General features: G+C 55.8%; 1 protein-coding gene across 2 annotated transcripts in view; it reads left to right on the top strand.

Annotated features, from left to right (window-relative positions):
* Nucleotides 1–13499, top strand: part of NDUFA10 (NADH:ubiquinone oxidoreductase subunit A10) — a 31771-nt gene extending 18272 nt beyond the window's left edge. The window contains exons 9-11 of one of the 2 annotated variants that reach the window (XM_019629806.1): nucleotides 1030–1138; nucleotides 11881–11963; nucleotides 12067–13499. In XM_019629806.1, the coding sequence (XP_019485351.1) occupies nucleotides 1030–1138; nucleotides 11881–11963; nucleotides 12067–12130 (256 nt within the window). In that variant the 3' untranslated portion in view covers nucleotides 12131–13499. The remainder of the gene's footprint in view (nucleotides 1–1029; nucleotides 1139–11880; nucleotides 11964–12066) is intronic. The other variant, XM_019629817.1, reaches the window with a different exon arrangement.
* The last annotated feature ends 2502 nt before the right edge of the window (nucleotides 13500–16001 follow it).

Here is a 16001-nt window from a genome sequence, read left to right as displayed (position 1 = left end):
GAGAGACCCCGCAGACGCGGGCCCTGCCTGTGGCGACCGGGTTGTTCTGACCGTGGCGGAGTCCACCCAGGGTACCGGGGCCAGGCCCTGGGTTTGCATGGGTCAGGGCTCGTTCTCACAAGTGGCCGAGAGCCAGAGACGCTGGAAGAACTTCCATTTGGGCCATTAGAAGCAGAAACATCCGCCATTATAACTCCTTAATGGGAAAGTGGCCATTTAAAATCATTACTCTCTTTGTTCTGGGCCCTTAAGGAAGGAGATTTTATTTTAGTGTTTTCTTCTGAAAGCCCCTGAAATGCTTTTCATCTTCAAGCATAGTGGCTATGTTCAGACTAAGTTTAATTTAAGCAAATTATAAGAAAGTATAAATATTTTAGCATTCAGCAAAACAAAATGGTGAGACAAGGAGAGTATCCTATGATTTGTATTTATTGGTGCCAAGAAAAGCAGAGAATAGACCTTTTATCTGCGATGGTACAGCTGAGAGCCCTGTGTGGGAGTTGAGCCCCTTCCCCCACCGCACGCCTGGGCAGCGCCCTCTCCTGGAACCCTGTGGGCAGCTGCTGATGCCGGGAGAGGCGGGACACTGCTGAGCTGGGAACCTGGAGGGCCCGAGTTGCTCAGTCTCCCTCAAGACTCGTTCATTTTGCAGCTTTTAAATGAGGACACACAGTGTTCAGGCTTCGTAATACATTATGGCGTTCTTTGAGCTTTTTATTCCTGCTGGGCTCCGTGTAAAGCACACCGCGGCTCCTTTTTCGTGTCTCCAAACTGCATGTGTTCCCAAAAGGTAATGACTCCACGCGCGCACCTCAGGCTGTGCAGGTCATTTCAAAAGAGCAGTTCCGCGCAGACCAGACGGCCTTTGGGATGAAAATCAGGCTTTGAGATGACTGCTGCGGAAGAAATGGCATTTATTTGAATGTACTAATTTTCCAATATGGATGTTTATAAAAATATCAGCCTTATTGCTGCTTTTATTATCTGTTCCGATGGTTTAGTGTGACCCATATTGGTCTTATTTTCTAGGGTTCAGAATAAGTTGGAGGTGCTGAATTACACAACCATTCCTATCTATCTCCCGGAAGTCACGATTGGAGCTCACCAGAGTGACCGAGTCTTCCAGAAATTCTTAGAGGTGAGTAAGGCCTTCAAAGGGGGAGTGCTGGCCGGCTGTGGGCTCAAACAACTGGCAACAAAGTCACTTGTCTGGTGGAAAACGGTTTTGTCATTTGTTTGTTTGGGTGAAAGCTTCCTTTTCACTGAGCTGGTTCTTTTTTCCTTTGTCACAGTGTATAGAGCTGGTATAGTCCCTCCAGGGGCAGGCCCCGCGCCCTGCGGTGTTCTGGGGAGCGGGCTGCAGGTGACAGTCTTTGTCAGTATGTTTTCTTGGTATAAAAACACCTCTGTTCTTTAGCTTTAATGTGCATTTCTTTAATGTCAGGTTTGATTTCCGGGGTCGCTTTCCTCTTCGGGGTACATCTACCCATAAATAATGAGAGTGCATGTTTGTGGAGGAGGGTTTGGGAGCGGGTGGGAGCGCCTGGGGCAGAGGGTGGGGAGTCGGGCTGTTTCATGGATTGTTCCATCTGATTTCTGTGCCTTTTTAGTGAATGATTTGTTTTCAGAATGGTTTGGAGCGTCCTTGTAGGCAGATTCCACATACTTAGGGAACATGTGGGAACCTAGCAGGTGAGCACAAGCTTTCTCTGGGGATCCCGCTGTCTGTGGGGTGGTACGAACGTGACCATTTCCACATCAGCTCTGGCTGGGCTTTGTTACCGGCGGGTGTGTGGAATGATTGTGCTTGAATTAGAACTCAAGCTAAGCAGTCAGCAGTGAGATGAGTTGGAAGTTCAATAGTTTTGCATTACTGTAACTCCCCGATTGGCTGCAGGTGGCTTGAGCCACTGGTTGGGTGTGGAATGCATCCCATGGCTGTCTTTCCTCCTTGAGATCCTTGGCGTTTTCTTTAAAGTAAGTTCATTTGGTTGTTTTGAAAGTGATTTTATTCAGTGTAGAAATTTTGGAATACGTAAAACCATAAAGATCTCACTCAGAGTTACGCCCAGTTAATATTTTGCACGTTTCTTTCTTCCTGACCTTTGTAGGCATGTAAGTCCCTGCGTAATCACTTCTCCTTTTGAGTGGAGCTGTGGGTCCTTGGCTCTGTCCTGTCGGGGCTGAGCCGGCCCTCCCTGCTGCTGGCGCCTCGTTCCCCCTCGTGCAGAGGCCAGGAAACCGCCCCGGTGACGTCCCCACTCTGCCTGTAGGGACTCACCAGGTCCTGCTGCGTGTACCTCACAGGTGCTTCCTTTCTTCTGTGGCATCAGTGGTGTAGTCCATTCGTGCAAAGCACTGGTGCCTGGGCGGCTGGAAGGTGGTACATGGACAGAGAATTTCAAAACAAATTGATAAATAGATTACTAGTGACAAAGTTTTGCCCTTTTAAATTAAAAAAAAAAATCTTTCTGCCACGTCAAAGTATTGATTTACTGATGATATGTCTTTGACATCTGTGCCCCTTTTGACAATCTCATTTTAAACAAGGAAACGGCAGGCAGCAGGCCGGGGGCCTCGGCAGGACCGACGTGTGGCGGGGTTGGTGACGGGACTGTTTCTGTGGCTTCTCTCGTGCTCGGCTGCTTACGAGCGAACTGGCCTTCCACTTGTACCACTGGTGGGAAGTTTCCTTTTAAAATAAACCTAGGTAAAACCGGTATTCAGATTGTATGACGTACGCAGCAGCCTGCGGGTGTGCGGCTGTGACCCGAGGGGAGGCGACCCGGTGACCTGCGTGGCCGTGCTCAGCAGGCGCCAGGCTTTCGTTCTCGTTCCTTCACGTGTTTGTGCCGTTGGTTCATTAGTTCACTTATTCATTCCACTAGATATTTGCTGAGTGCCTACGAGGTGCCGGACCTGTCGTAGGCACGGGGACAGCAGCGCCTAAGATGGCAGATCCCTCCCTCATGGAACTTACGTCACAGTGGAAGGAACACAGTCAAAACAGAGAATTTGTTAAGTGGTGGTGACAGGTGCTGCGGAGACAGTTCAATCCCCGCAAGAGAGGCGGGAAGCTGAATTTAAAAGGCCTTGGTTGTGGCCTCACGAGGCGTAGGTGTGGGCAGAGCTGCAGGAGGGGTGCGGCGGGGAGAGGCCCAGATGCAGAGGGGAGGAGAGCCAGTCCACACCCAGGAAGGAGGCCACTGTGGCTGGAGCAGAGGGAGGGAGGGAAGGAGGAGGGGACCAGCAGTGGGACAGACGGTGTGGAGGCCTGGCCTGTGCAGGATGGGGGCACGAAGAAGGACGTGTGTGACACACTGCCATGGGGACGCTACGGCTGCTAGCTCGAGAGCAGATTGGACAGGCTCACGGGCAGGTGGGGGCCGGGCGAAGAACTGGGAGCTACTCAAGGATTGCTTATTGAGAGATGACAATAACTTGGACCTGCGGGCAACACAGGAACTCTAAAAAGCGGTCTGGTTATGGATAGAACCTCTCAGATCTGCTGAGATCTTGTATTGCAAAGTGAGAGAAAGAAGCAAGCTGACTGCAAAGTTTGGGCTCAGAAACTCGCACTGTGGAGTTGGGATTGGCCTATAGTGGGAGGCACAGAGATACAGGCTTCGGGGAAAGCAAGGGTTCCCTGTTGGACGTGGCAGGTGTGCGATGCTCAGCTCGTGGTAGGACGTGGTAGGTGGGAGACCCAGGAGGGGACACTGCGTAGGTGGTTTTGTGTAGTGACTTTGGAGTTTGGCAATAAGAGGGTTTAACTATAAATGTAGGCGTACTCAGCGAATGACTGACCCTGGAAGTCACAGCACTGGTCAGATCTCGGGCAGGAAGTGCACAGAGCGCGGAAGAGCCCGCAGCTGGGGCAGCAGCAGAGACCAGCAAGGCGCTGGCATCGTGGCGCTTCCGTTTGGGCGTACACTGTTTTCATTAATTGTCTTTGTAAGCGGGGCGCTGTTTGGTCTGCAATTCCAGTCCTCTGTTAACACACGTCTGTTTATAAAGTGTAGGTTGAATAAGCAAGAAAGCGTGATCCAGATCACCCCAGAGAAGGAGCAGTGCCCCGAGCGGGGGGGACGCCTGGTCTCGCCTGGTCATCGGGTGGCTGTGCGCACGCAAGGGCAGCAGTGTGCTCCGAGGGACGGCAGCCTCACATCGGCCTCCGGGGGCCCCTGCTCACTGCTGTGGTGACACTGCCAGCGGCCAGGCCACCATAGTGACGGTCATGGGAAACACCAAGTGAATGTGTTTACTCTGTGTGGGAAATGGTCATTTCCGCACACACTGAGTTTTACCTTCTGATCTCCACACCCTTTTACTCCTGCTTTGGGGCTCTGGGGAGCAGTCTGATCCCTGGTCTAGAACTCGTACCACGGTCGTTCTGTCTGTGTCCCATCCCCTGGAGATGGCTTTCCACGGCTCGCCGGTACGGTCACGTCTGCCGAGTTCATTGTGGATGCCCTTTCTCAGGTGCAGGAGGCTCCGTTTTACTAGGACGTCCCCAGGAGTCTCTGTCTGGCATGGGTATTGACGTGTGTCCGTGCCGCCTGCGCGCTGCTCACTTTCTGCTTTTCTGTTAGCGTGGTCAGTGACGGCGGTGGATTTTCTAACGTGAGACCACGACCCTGATTTTCTGGAGGGAATCCCGCCTGTGTGTGTTATGCTCTTCTGCAGCTGAACCTGATGTACACGCTCAGTTTAGGATTTTTTGTATCTACATTCTTGAGAGATGGGATGAGTTTTCCTTTCTCAGCATCCTTGTCAGTTTTTATCATCAGGGTCATTCTGGCCCCGACACCCACGCTTTCACTGTCTAGCGAGTTTGAGCACACCGGGCACGGCTGCGTCTTCCTTCAGTGTTAGCATTGACGACGGGGCTGGCGGGAGACTTGCGTTATGGAGTCAGTCCCTTTAACAGCACTCTCCTTCTTGGCACAAGAACTAGTGTGTTGGCCCTTTGTTTTTTCAAATTAATACTGTGGTCTTCCCCTCCGTTTTAGGGCCTTTGTACTCTTTCTGTCTTGGGGTTTGGTAGTTTGACCGAGACGGGCCTCGATTGACGTTTCCTGGTAGGTAACGGCGGTGCTTTCTAAAGCTTGTTAATAGGGTCTCATCCCTTGTTTACATTTTACATTGTCAGTTGCTTCTCTTTTTTTAGCTGAGCCATCCTGCCACCTGTTGGCAGCTCAGCTCGGGCCGGGAATCGAACCGGCGACCCTGTTGCTCAGAGCTCACACTCTTGAGCGAGCTCTTAACCAACTGAGCCACTGGGCCGGCCCATCAGTTGCTTCTCTTCTTTTAAACATCTTAAACGTAGTCACTTTATGTTCTGTATCAGGCGGTGTCCGGTTTGGAGGGCTGCCTGGCTTTGTCACTTCCTGCCCTCTGGTGCGTACGTGGTGGCTGGCATTCCTCTGTGTTTAGCCTTTGACACAAGTTCTCACTCGGGGCGTTTACTGAGTGAGCCCCTCCTAGGTACAGAACACCCAGTTCAGTCTGAATTCAGAGAACAGCAGACGTTGCTTTAAGGGCGTCCCAGTGTCCCTTTCACTGGGCATCTGAATAGTTGGTCCCTAACTCTGGCAGTCCTACCCCTGAGAGGACTCTTCGCTGCCCCCAGCCCTGAGACTGCCGGGCAGCAGCCTCCGGACTGCTGTCGTGCTGGAGCTGAGCGCCTGCTTTCCTTCATGCCCTGAGCGCCTGTTTGGTGCTGGTGGTGCCTGGGCCGTTGTGCAGAGGCTCTGAGATGGCAGCTCTGTGTGTCTCCGCAAATCCCAACCCTCGGGCATAGAAGGGAGCCCCGGCTGATGAAAGAGGTGTCTTCTGTTACTGTCCGAGAATTCCGAGAAGGCCAGGTCGTGTCTTCAGGCATGTTGGGAGCACTAAGGTGTGACAAGGAGTGACACCTGCCACTTGCTGCTGAGCTGACATTACAGACACACCGCGTCCAGACATGTCCCCTCGCTATTTCACACGTAGTCACTTTCCACTCAGCAGATCGTTACTGCGCCCAGCACTGTTCTAAGCGTTGGGCTGCATGGGAATAAACAGTCCAGCTCTCCAAGGGCTCACTTCTCATGGGGAGAGGGTGACAGTGGCAAACACGTCCACCGCGGGCACCTGAGAGCTCGGCAGGGCTACCACTGGCCCCGGTGAGGCCGCTGCACTGAGAGGCGCCTGCAGGTGTGAGTGGCCCGGCCGCACCTCCCAGTGCGTTCAGCTGGGGAGCGGGCCTGGAGTGTTCTAAGTATAGAAACGTCCTCCGTGGGGAAGGGGGCGGGGGTAGAGCCCGCGGCGGGCTCAGAAGGTACCGGATGAGCTCAGGCAGGGACCTGGGCCGTTGTGGGAAGACCTCGGGTTGGAGTTCGGCGAGGCTCTAAGCTGCTGGTGTTGGAGAGTGAGAGGGAATTGCATGGTGGAAGCCGCTCGCCGGCCATGGCGGGTACTGACTGGACGGGTGGGGGCAGAGAAGCGGGGCGTGTTTGGGTGTCAGATGGTGTGACGAGGCTGTGACCCCAGGACCCGCTCACCCTCACTTCCCCAAGAGCCCCTGTTCATGGAAAAGTGGCAGCCTCCCGTTTCCTTAACAAGCTGGTGGAAGGAGTCAAAGGTAAGAGCGTCCTCAGGGGAGGGGTGCGCCTGCAGGGTGGGGCGGGCAGGCGCTGACGGCAGCCAGGACGTTGGCTCAGCTCAGTGGTTTTCTTTTAGGCTAGTGTGATGGGTGTGTGTGCGTGTGTGCGCGCACGTGTGTGTGCGTGTGTGCGCGCACGTGTGTGTGATGGGTGTGCGTGTTTGTGTGCGTGTGTGTGTGGGTGTGCGTGCATGTGTGTGCACACGTGTGTGTGTGTGTGTGTGTGTGTGTGCGCTTGGGGGGGGGAGTGCGTGCAGACACCAGGGAATTAGAGCGGTTTGGAAGACATTTTCCTGGCTGCTGGATGGTTTCTGCTGGCGGCCAGCAGGTACGCACCACAGGCGGGATTCTTGGAGGGCCTGGCGCCCTCTGTGTGGTTGGCAGTAGGAAGGCGACGTGGGCACTTGAGCCAGGAGGCACTGAGGACTGACGGGTAGTCCTGGCCTGGGAGCGGGAGGGAGAGGAGACACTGGGCCTGGGAGATGGATCTCCCGGGAGGAAGGACTCCAGGGCAGAGCTTGGAGTGTCGCGTAGTCAGCAGCCCAGGGACGGGGTTAGAGGCGGGCGGGGCTGAGAGGAGGCCCCAGGCCCTTGGCACTGGAGGCCCTGCTGGCCTCACTCCCACTCGGGAAGGAGCGGTCAGCACAGAGGTTCCTGAGGGGGCGGGGCCGCCCGTTCCCGTCATCTGTGCACAACTGCCCCGGAGGCTGCTGGGTGAGCCCAGCTGACGGGCTGGGGGTCCTCGCCTCGCGGGATAGTTACGTGGGAGCCCTTCCCACTGAACTGTGCTGGTGACACACGGCCCTAGATGGAGAGAAAGGACCTACAGTTTTCACGAGAAGAGGAGGGTTTTTATTTGTGGTTTAGTTTTGTTACGTCCATCCTGTGACCTTGGCATTTTGATGAGTCCTGTCGCTGGTCTGGCCGGAATCCTGGTGGCTTTCAGGTGTCTGTCAGTCCTCCAGGTGACTCCTGGGGACCTCAGGTTTCACCTAAAGGGATGTTTCCAAAGGGACGCGAGTCCCTGCACTCAGGAATATTCACCGCCGCCCCCATCCTGTAATTGGAATTGACTCCTTAAACATTCATGTCGCCGCTGAATGCAGGCGGGGCGCCTGCTAACTTTTTAAAGTCCTTTTCCAGACAGCTTGAGATCACGTTTCATTCTGTGCCGTCCGCTGCTGGTGCAGACACACTGAGTTGGCTCCACTTTACTCACTGCCCCTTCAGTTTAAGGCGGCCGGACGCTGTGAGGGTGTCATGCACACCCTGAGTCCGTGAGTCCACGTGGCCCAGACAGCGGCCGCCAACAGGGTCTTCTCGCCTCTCCTGTGCTGCGTGATTTCTTTACCAGCACGAGTTGTTTCCGTTTCTAGCATCAGGCTCTCCTTTACCATTTTCAAAAATAGAGACATTTAATCATTTTAATCTGTGAACACTGCATGTTCTTGCATTTATGAACTCACTTTAATAAAGATAAACTTGCAGTAAACAGCAGAGCGTTAGGATCAGTCTGTCAACTTGGTTGTTTTAAGTTTCCTATTGACATTCAAACCTTAGACCTTAAGTTTGTATCTGTTTTTATGTTAAAATACAGATTCTTGGGTTAGAAGTAAATTGGATATGGAAGTAAATGCACAGTAGTCGTCTGCCCTTGGTCGGCAGGGCTGGGAGCCTGCAGGTGCGTCTGCCCCGCCCCCGCGTCTGCCCCGTAGTGGGAAATTCAGCCTCAGCCTGACGTCCCGCTGCTTATGTTTACACATACGAGAAATGACTAGCGGACGTCCCTTAGAGAAGAAAATTACCATGAAGGTGGACTCTGCAGGTGCATTGGTTTGTGTGATTGCGGTGTCAGGGTCCTGTCGTGCGGGCCCTCGGGAGTCAGCTGGCGTGAAGTGACATCACAGCTGACACACAGGCTGACAGGAGAGCCCGCCTCTGCTCTGAGTTTGGTCATCGCTTTAGAATTTTGGAAAGCTGACTGTTTGCAGGTATTTGGCCAGGTGTGCGCGTGAGCAGCTTTTCTGTACTCACCGCTGATGCGCGTGAAGTAGGGCGGAGACACTCCAGTAGATGCCGAGCACCGATGGCCACACGTGCACCTGCCAGCCAGACGGGGTGTTGCAATAGGCCGTGGGGTTAAAGTGTTCAACACAGAGGCACTTAGTTTTAAAATAAAAAGATTGTTTTTGAAAATTGGAAAAATAAGGTTTTTTTGAAAGCTGACTTCAATTTTGTTACAGTTGATGTATGCTTAACTTTAATTAGTGGAAAGTTGGGGAAATTGTATGTCAAAGAAGTGACTTTAATAAATAATTTCCACAATGCTCTTCTTTAAAACTGATGAAAAGTTCTTAGCAGAGCTCATTAGCACTTTTGTGTAAAAACGGATAACAGGCATTGGAAATTGGGGTCCCCACAGCTCCCCAGGATTATCTGGTAGTTCTAAGCTCCCCAGAGCACCTGGAGGGCAGAGGCCGTCAGGCTGGTGGGACCCACTTGCTGCCCCAGAGCGGTGCCGCGGGTCCGAACGGCAGGGCTTCATTTCATCCTTTTTAACACTCACCTTTACAGTAACCCAGCAGAGGACTTCATGCTGGCATTGACGCGTGTCCGTTAGTCCTCTGGGGAGCTCAACCAAGGGACCGAGTGCCGGTGACTGTCCTGAGGTGACACTAGGAAGTGTGAGTGCCCACGTCGGGACTCAGGGTACCCAGTGGTAGGGCGTGGAAAACAGTGGCCGGCCTTCTGGGTTGGGGGCCTGCGGCAGGAATGGAGCAGCGTGGCTAATGTATTCTGACTGACCGACTGACCACGGGAGGACGGATGGACGGACGGACAGGTGGCGGGATGGATGGGTCCAGTAAAACCTTTTAAAGGCAGCACGTGATTGAGGGAGGCAGAGCTATTCCATTATTCTCAAACATTGGCAGCACGCTGAGAGTTGCCATTTAATTCAGCTGGTATTTGTGTGGTGTCGTGGAGAAGGAATCCCTGACTTCCGATCAGAGCGTCTAGGCTGAGTGTCAGCCTTGCCGGCCAGGTGGCCTTGGGCAAGTCACTTAGGGTCTCCTTTTACAGTAGGGACGCCCTGCCCCCTACCCGCCCGCCTCAGGTTGTCAGGGTTGCACCAGACGGTTAGTGCTGGTCGTGGGACCGCAGACTGCTCGCTGGTATAGAAGCGCCCGAGGGTCCTGGGCGTCATGTGGGGATGGGTCCCAGAGGCAGAGACAGCGACCGGGAGTTCGAGAAGGGCGCGCTCGCTGGCAGCACCAGGAAAGGCTTCGCGCCGACGGGCAGCTTAGTGGCAGAAGTTCAGGAGGAAGAGCCGGCTCGGGAAATCGTTCCAGGAAGAGCAGGTGCTGCTGTGCCGGCCTGCGGGCCACAGCGTTAGGTGGCGCCGGGGAACGCCGGCCCAGGGCGTCCGCAGGCTGCAGGCTGCAGGCCGGCCCCGCGGAGCCTGAAAGCCGCTGAGAGAATCTATACCAGGATGAAACCACCCGTGCTGTGCGTGACCCTCAGATAAAAGGAAATTCTTTTCTGGGCGGACCAGCTTTCTTGCTACAGCGGTTGAGTTTTAATTGGTTTGCTGGGTATTCCGTGGCCGGGGAGAGCCTGGGCTGGCCGAGCCTAGACGGCGGCTCCAGCTCGCCGGCCTCCCTCCCGCCTGCCTCTGGGGTGGCTGCTGTCTCCCACGCGCTGCTTCTCTTGGTGCAGACATGCCAGGTGTGTCTCCTCAGGAAAGCAGGACGTGCCCGTGTGAGTTCCTGTGGCGGCTGTAACGAACCCCCCCGGAGCCCAGGGGTGTGACCCTCACATGGCCTGGGGGACAAAATCACAGTCACAGTGTCACTGGGCTGGTCCCTCTCCAGCCCCTAGAGGCCGCCTGCGCTCCTGGGCTCCTGTTCCCACCTCTTTCCTGATCTGACCCTCCCCCAGGACCCTCACGGTGACCCTGGGCCCACCTGGGTGTCCAGGATGACTTTCCCATCTCATGATCCTCAACTTAATCCCGTCCGCAAAGTCCTTTTTGCCCTGTGAAGTCATGTAGTCACAGGTTCTGAGGACCAGGGCATAGACATGTTTGGGGGACATTATGCCTAACATGGCCCCCCCGGCAGAGACTGTGCCCGCCACACCTCCATGCGCACATGCACTCCCACACTGTCCCTTCCGCGTCCTCTTTTCCTTATTACTGGTGGCGTCTCACCCCATCAGAAGCTCAGGCCCCTTCTCCACCAGCCTCCTGTCCTCTTGCCAGAACCGAGGAACATCTTAGTCCTTATTTGACTTGAAGTCCCATCGCGTCACGTGCCGCCCACCCCTTCAGCCTCCTCCACCCCTCTCGCCAGACCCTGGTACTGTTCCCACAGCACCCCCCTTCTCACGAGCACCCCGGGCACCCTCACCGAGTGACGTGATGTCGTCTCCCTCTCGGCTACTGGGAGGCGGCTGTGCCTTTGCCCCCATCCCGTGTCCATAGCCAGGCTGGACGCTCACCTTCCTGGGGACACCCCCTGCCCCCTCCCTGCTCCTGCGCGTCTGTGTTTCCCAGGCCTTCCTGAGCCTCGGGGCCGTGGAGGCAGGTGCAGGTGGTGGTCACCCCCGTCCCGCACAGGGGCGGGACCTGCAGCCCCTGTGGCCCAGCGACCCCCGTCTGCCTAGCGGAGCCATCGGAGAGCAGGAATGCCGGCCTCTCCTTCCTGTCCCTTCCAGTCCCCTGAAGCCCCCCCAGGTCTGTGGCGAGAGGCTGCCCTCCCCCAGAGCAGGCCCTGCCTGTCACGATCACCCATCAGAAGCCCGTGGTCACGGGCTCCACAGAGGCCTCTGCTGTGGGAACGCTCGCCGCTGCCAGAAATGGTCTCTCTCGGCCACTGCAGGTCCACTGCCTGTGCCCTGGGGGCCCGAACTCTGTGTCCTCGAGGGGCTGAGATAGCTGTCCTCCCAGCCTCATTGCTGCGGTGACAGCCCCGTCCCTCCTGCCCTGCCGCAGTGGGGCCTCTCTGTCCCCTGTGGGCCCCTGGCTGCCCCCACTGACCGGAGAGGCTCTGTTACACTCAGTGCCCCCGCTGGCCCCGCCAGGCCCGGCGACCACTGACCTCAGCTGACGCCTCAGGGGCTGTTCCAGGTTCATGGTTTCAGGCTGTGACGGGCAGTGCCTGAGAACCAGCTTGCTGTCTCCAGTGTCTGCGTGGCTGACTCCCCCTCCGGTTGTCACCCACGCGTCCCTCCCACAGCACGTGTCACCTCCTGACAAGTGGGAACACGGACCAATTGCATATATAGCGCCCCCTGCGGCCAGAAGCGCCTGCAGGCGGAGGTGCGCTTTCTTTGCAGGAGCTGGTGGAGGAAGAGTGGTCGGGGTGCTGCGGGGCAGCCGGGCTGTAAACCGAGGGTGACCATGGCTTGCTTCCCTCCTACAGCTGCCGGGCCGCCGGTACCAACCCGGGTACAATGCGGACGTGGGCGACAAGTGGATCTGGCTGAAGTGACGACCGCCCTCCGCCAAAGCAGCATCGCGGTGACGAGGAAGCTGCCAGCCTGCTGACTCCATGTAGCTTTAAAATCGGGGGTGGGGCGGGGGGATGACCCGAAAGTCGCACTGGAAGGAAGGGCACAAAGCAGCCTGCCCTGTAGTGCAGTCGGGGTGGAAGGAAGCATCTTCCTCTTAAAAGGTTGTGGAATCTTCTAGTTTTATTTCGAATGATGTGTAATTATCACTGGGGAGAAATTATAGCGTCTACTACGGAGACCAGACGACACTGGAAGCCCAGACGACACTGGAAGCCGTTCGCCACTCACCGCTGTGCTGCGGTGCGTGGGGTTTGCACGTTGCTCCTTCAGATGTGGACAAATACAGCTGTTTCTGCGGCCCTCGTCTGCGTTGTCCCTGAGCTTGTGCCGTGCATTTCACACGTGTGTGTGTGCGCGTGTGTGTGTGTGCGTGTGCGTGCGTGCATGAGCAAAGCCCACCCACTGTTTGCTGTGATCTCATTCAGACATATTAAGATTGAAGATGAGTATTTCTGAAACATTTATTCTGTCTGTTTTAGCAATCTGCTGTATTAGAGGAAAGGAAACACCAGAGAGAGGGAGAAATTACCACAGACTTACAGAACGACATCTATGTTTTAAAAGAAATTTTGGGAGCCTCGTGTGGTGGCCAGCATCGGGTGGCCTGGTAATTCCTTCCTCTGAGGGGGGATTGGAGCTTAGGATGTCAACGGGATAAAACGTAAAAGCAAAGTGATACACACACACACACACATATTCTTTATTTTTATTACCTAAAACCCAAGATGTCACCTGAAAAGACTAGTGAGAGAGAAAAGCTCATTTCTTTATTCACCTCTATTGTAAACTTAGAAAAAAGTAAATTTTCTTTTAAGCTAATTGTAGAGGTGAGCACTTCCGTTCAGGAGCTCAGCTGTGAGTTGTGACTGAGCTCCACCCACTGTGTTCAGCGTGAGTTGTGACTGAGCTCCACCCACTGTGTTCAGCGTCGTAGGCGGCTCCTCGCCACACGTGACTGTTCAATGCAAATGAATTAAATGGAGCTTAAAGCTCACTTCCTGGGTTGCACGGGCACCGTTCAAGGGCTCAGGGGCCACATGGCCAGTGGTCTCAGTATTGGACAGGGCGGAAGAGAACACGTTTCCTGTCGGGGAAAGTCCCAGCAGCGCCCCCCCACGCAGCGCCCGCCTGTCCCCCTCGGTCCCTGCCCTCTCCTCTCCGCCTTTCCTCTCCTTCATCCTTTCCGCGCTCTCTCTGTCTCTCCCTGTCACCCCCTCACCTTCATTCGCACCCCCCACTTTGGGTTTTAAGAATTGAAAATAAAGTTTCCCAGCAATTTTCAGCTGGAGTCCGGATGTAAGTGGCTGCATTTCACTCGGAGACGAAGGGCTTGACTGGCTGAGGGCCGCGAGGCGCCGGCCAGCACCATGTCTTGGTCCGTGCGCCTCACAGACCCGTTAAGGAGAGGAGGGGCGGGGGAAAGCGCCCTGAATCTTCTGGGCTGTTGCAGGGTCTCGGCGGAAGGACAGGCTGGTTTCCTCAGCGTCCGCGTGGCGGCGTGTCCTCCGCTGATGTCGGGTCTGCGCTTGTGAGGCCCTTTCACGCGGTGCCGACTCCGGTTCCCTGGGCCCGGCTTGGCGGTGCACCTGGTGGCTCCCCGGGGGAGCGTGCTGAGGGAGCTGATGTCCCATTTTCTGGTGTCTCATGAGTGTTGGGCAGAGAAAAGCAAACCGAGGGTCCGAGTCCCCCAGATCGCAGCACTGGAGAGCTCAGCAGGCACCCCGTGTCCAGTTTTGCAGCGGCGCGTGGTCAGTTATGAGAGAAACCCAGGGTGGGCATAAAGCGGCATTTCTGGACCTCGTGTTGGCATCTTCAGTGCTTGGGATCTGGACTGAAGCCGCTGTACAGGGCCCGGCGTCTCACAGGCACGTAACGTGTGCACTCGTGATGGTTTTGTGTCGAGTAGGAAGCATCCCTTTTTCTCTGAAGTGCCTTTCCGTTCTCTCAAATCGATAAGCAGAAGGCTAAGAACGTTAGCTTCCGAGAGGGCATTACAGTTACGTCCACGTCTGCACAGCGGGGCCGGCCTTGGTGGGCAGCCAGCAGGTCACCAGCCTCACCTGTCCCCCTGCTCGGTGGCCACGGGGCAGCCCCTGACGGCACCGCAGGGCGAGAGCAGGTGTTCAGAAAGCTCTGCTTATGTAGCGCCAGTTCATTCCAGCGTTGGGTTCTGTCACCGCAGAAACGAAGGAAACGCTTGTCTTTCTCGTCAGAGCCCGTGTTGTGTGTCAGAAGCCCCCGCAGTGGGCTTGGGCCCTTCCTGTGCCTGCTTCCCGGTTGCCCGTTTCCGGATTGGTGGTTCCTGGCAACACAGGTGTCCAAACAAAGACCAGGAGACAGCAGCCGCCTAGTGAGGAAACAGCCACGCGCCCACTGGTGCCAGTCTGCGAGGTTTGGGGGGCAGAAAGCTGCAGTGGCTGCCGTGCCCTTGGGCTTTGTGTGGGCAGAGGCCCTGACTGGTCAGAGCTGGGGACCGGAAGCTTGTGCCCGGTGTCCTGGGTTTGACATCAGGAGAGAAAGCGGGGCGCCAGGGGCTTTCCTTTAGGAAAGTCATGAGCCAGGTTCCCAGCCGTCACCCCATTGCAAGGGGTCAGCTAATACTTTGTGCAGTTCAAGTGACGCGTCCATGACTTATCCTGAGAGGTGTCCTCGGAAAGGCTGGGTAGCCCTCGGTCCTCCCGGGTGCCTGGGCTTGGTGTCTCCAACGTGCCCCACTGTGTTGGGGACCCCACCTGATTCTGCAGAGCTATAAACGTCTCCCCAAAGGCCCTAACTCTCTGAGACAGCGTGGTCCCCCGGCGGGCAGCATGGCTGACATCGCAGAAAGAGGCTTATTTAAGGATTCTTCTCACAGGAAGCCAGATGAAACCATCAGGTTTCATCTGTAAGTGTGTAAATAAGTTTCATTTGTCTATACTGCTGACTTACTAGTTTTGAAAGTCTTAGCTACAAATCGCTTTAATAAGAACTAGCGCATTTTTCACGAGTGACGCTCCTTAGGTCCACGTTCAGCAGCTCCCCGGTCCGACTCGGTGGGGGCGCCTCTGGGAGACGTCGGCTTGTACCCTGCTGTCCCATGGCACCCATGTTTTCTAATGAGGCTATGCCTAGTGACCATGTTAAAAAAATTTGTAATTTTTAAAAAGGCGTTTTCCTCGGGTGTGTTTCACGTGGTGATGAAATCTTCCACACGGGGAGTATGTGTGAGTCTTGGTGTACTGCCCATGGGCAAGTGTGCCATCTGAGGGGGTGCAGGCCTGACCCCCAGGGTACCCCACCCCCGGCGTCCAGAGGCTGGGGAAGACAGGGAAGGCCAGCGCGTGTAGCCTCGGACGGGGACTGAGTGCTTGGTGGGCAGCTCCAAGGTGGTGGTGGTCAGGGAAGAACAGAAGAGGAGCAGAGAGCCGGGGTCCCGTGAAATTGTGGGTGTTCTGTAGGGCACCGTTAGCGAGTCATCCCGCCAAAGTCAGTTCCCGTAGGCACTTGCCCCGCTCCTTGTGGAGCCTGCTCCGTTCACGAGGCCCCAGTGGGAAGGGCTGGGACCAGCTGCCCTGCCGGGCGGCTTCTCAGGCTGCACATCACCCCTAAGACTCAGGAAAACGCCTGGGCTGAAGGCAAGACCGCCTCTTCCTGTGGCATCACCGTGGGGGGTGGGGCATGACCCCTGGAGCGTCCTGTCATCCCACGACTCCAGACCCCAGCCCTTCCTCCCAGCACTTGTCCTAGGGAGCCGGCACCCCCCTTCCCTGGCCCCTTCCTGTCCTGCTGCAGGAACGTGGGGTCC

This window comes from Hipposideros armiger, unplaced genomic scaffold (genome assembly GCF_001890085.2).
Source record: "Hipposideros armiger isolate ML-2016 unplaced genomic scaffold, ASM189008v1 scaffold_17, whole genome shotgun sequence".
In the NCBI taxonomy this organism is placed as follows: domain Eukaryota; kingdom Metazoa; phylum Chordata; class Mammalia; order Chiroptera; family Hipposideridae; genus Hipposideros; species Hipposideros armiger.
The sequence above is the reverse complement of the archived record's forward strand: the minus strand, read 5'-3'. Positions and strand labels throughout refer to the sequence as shown.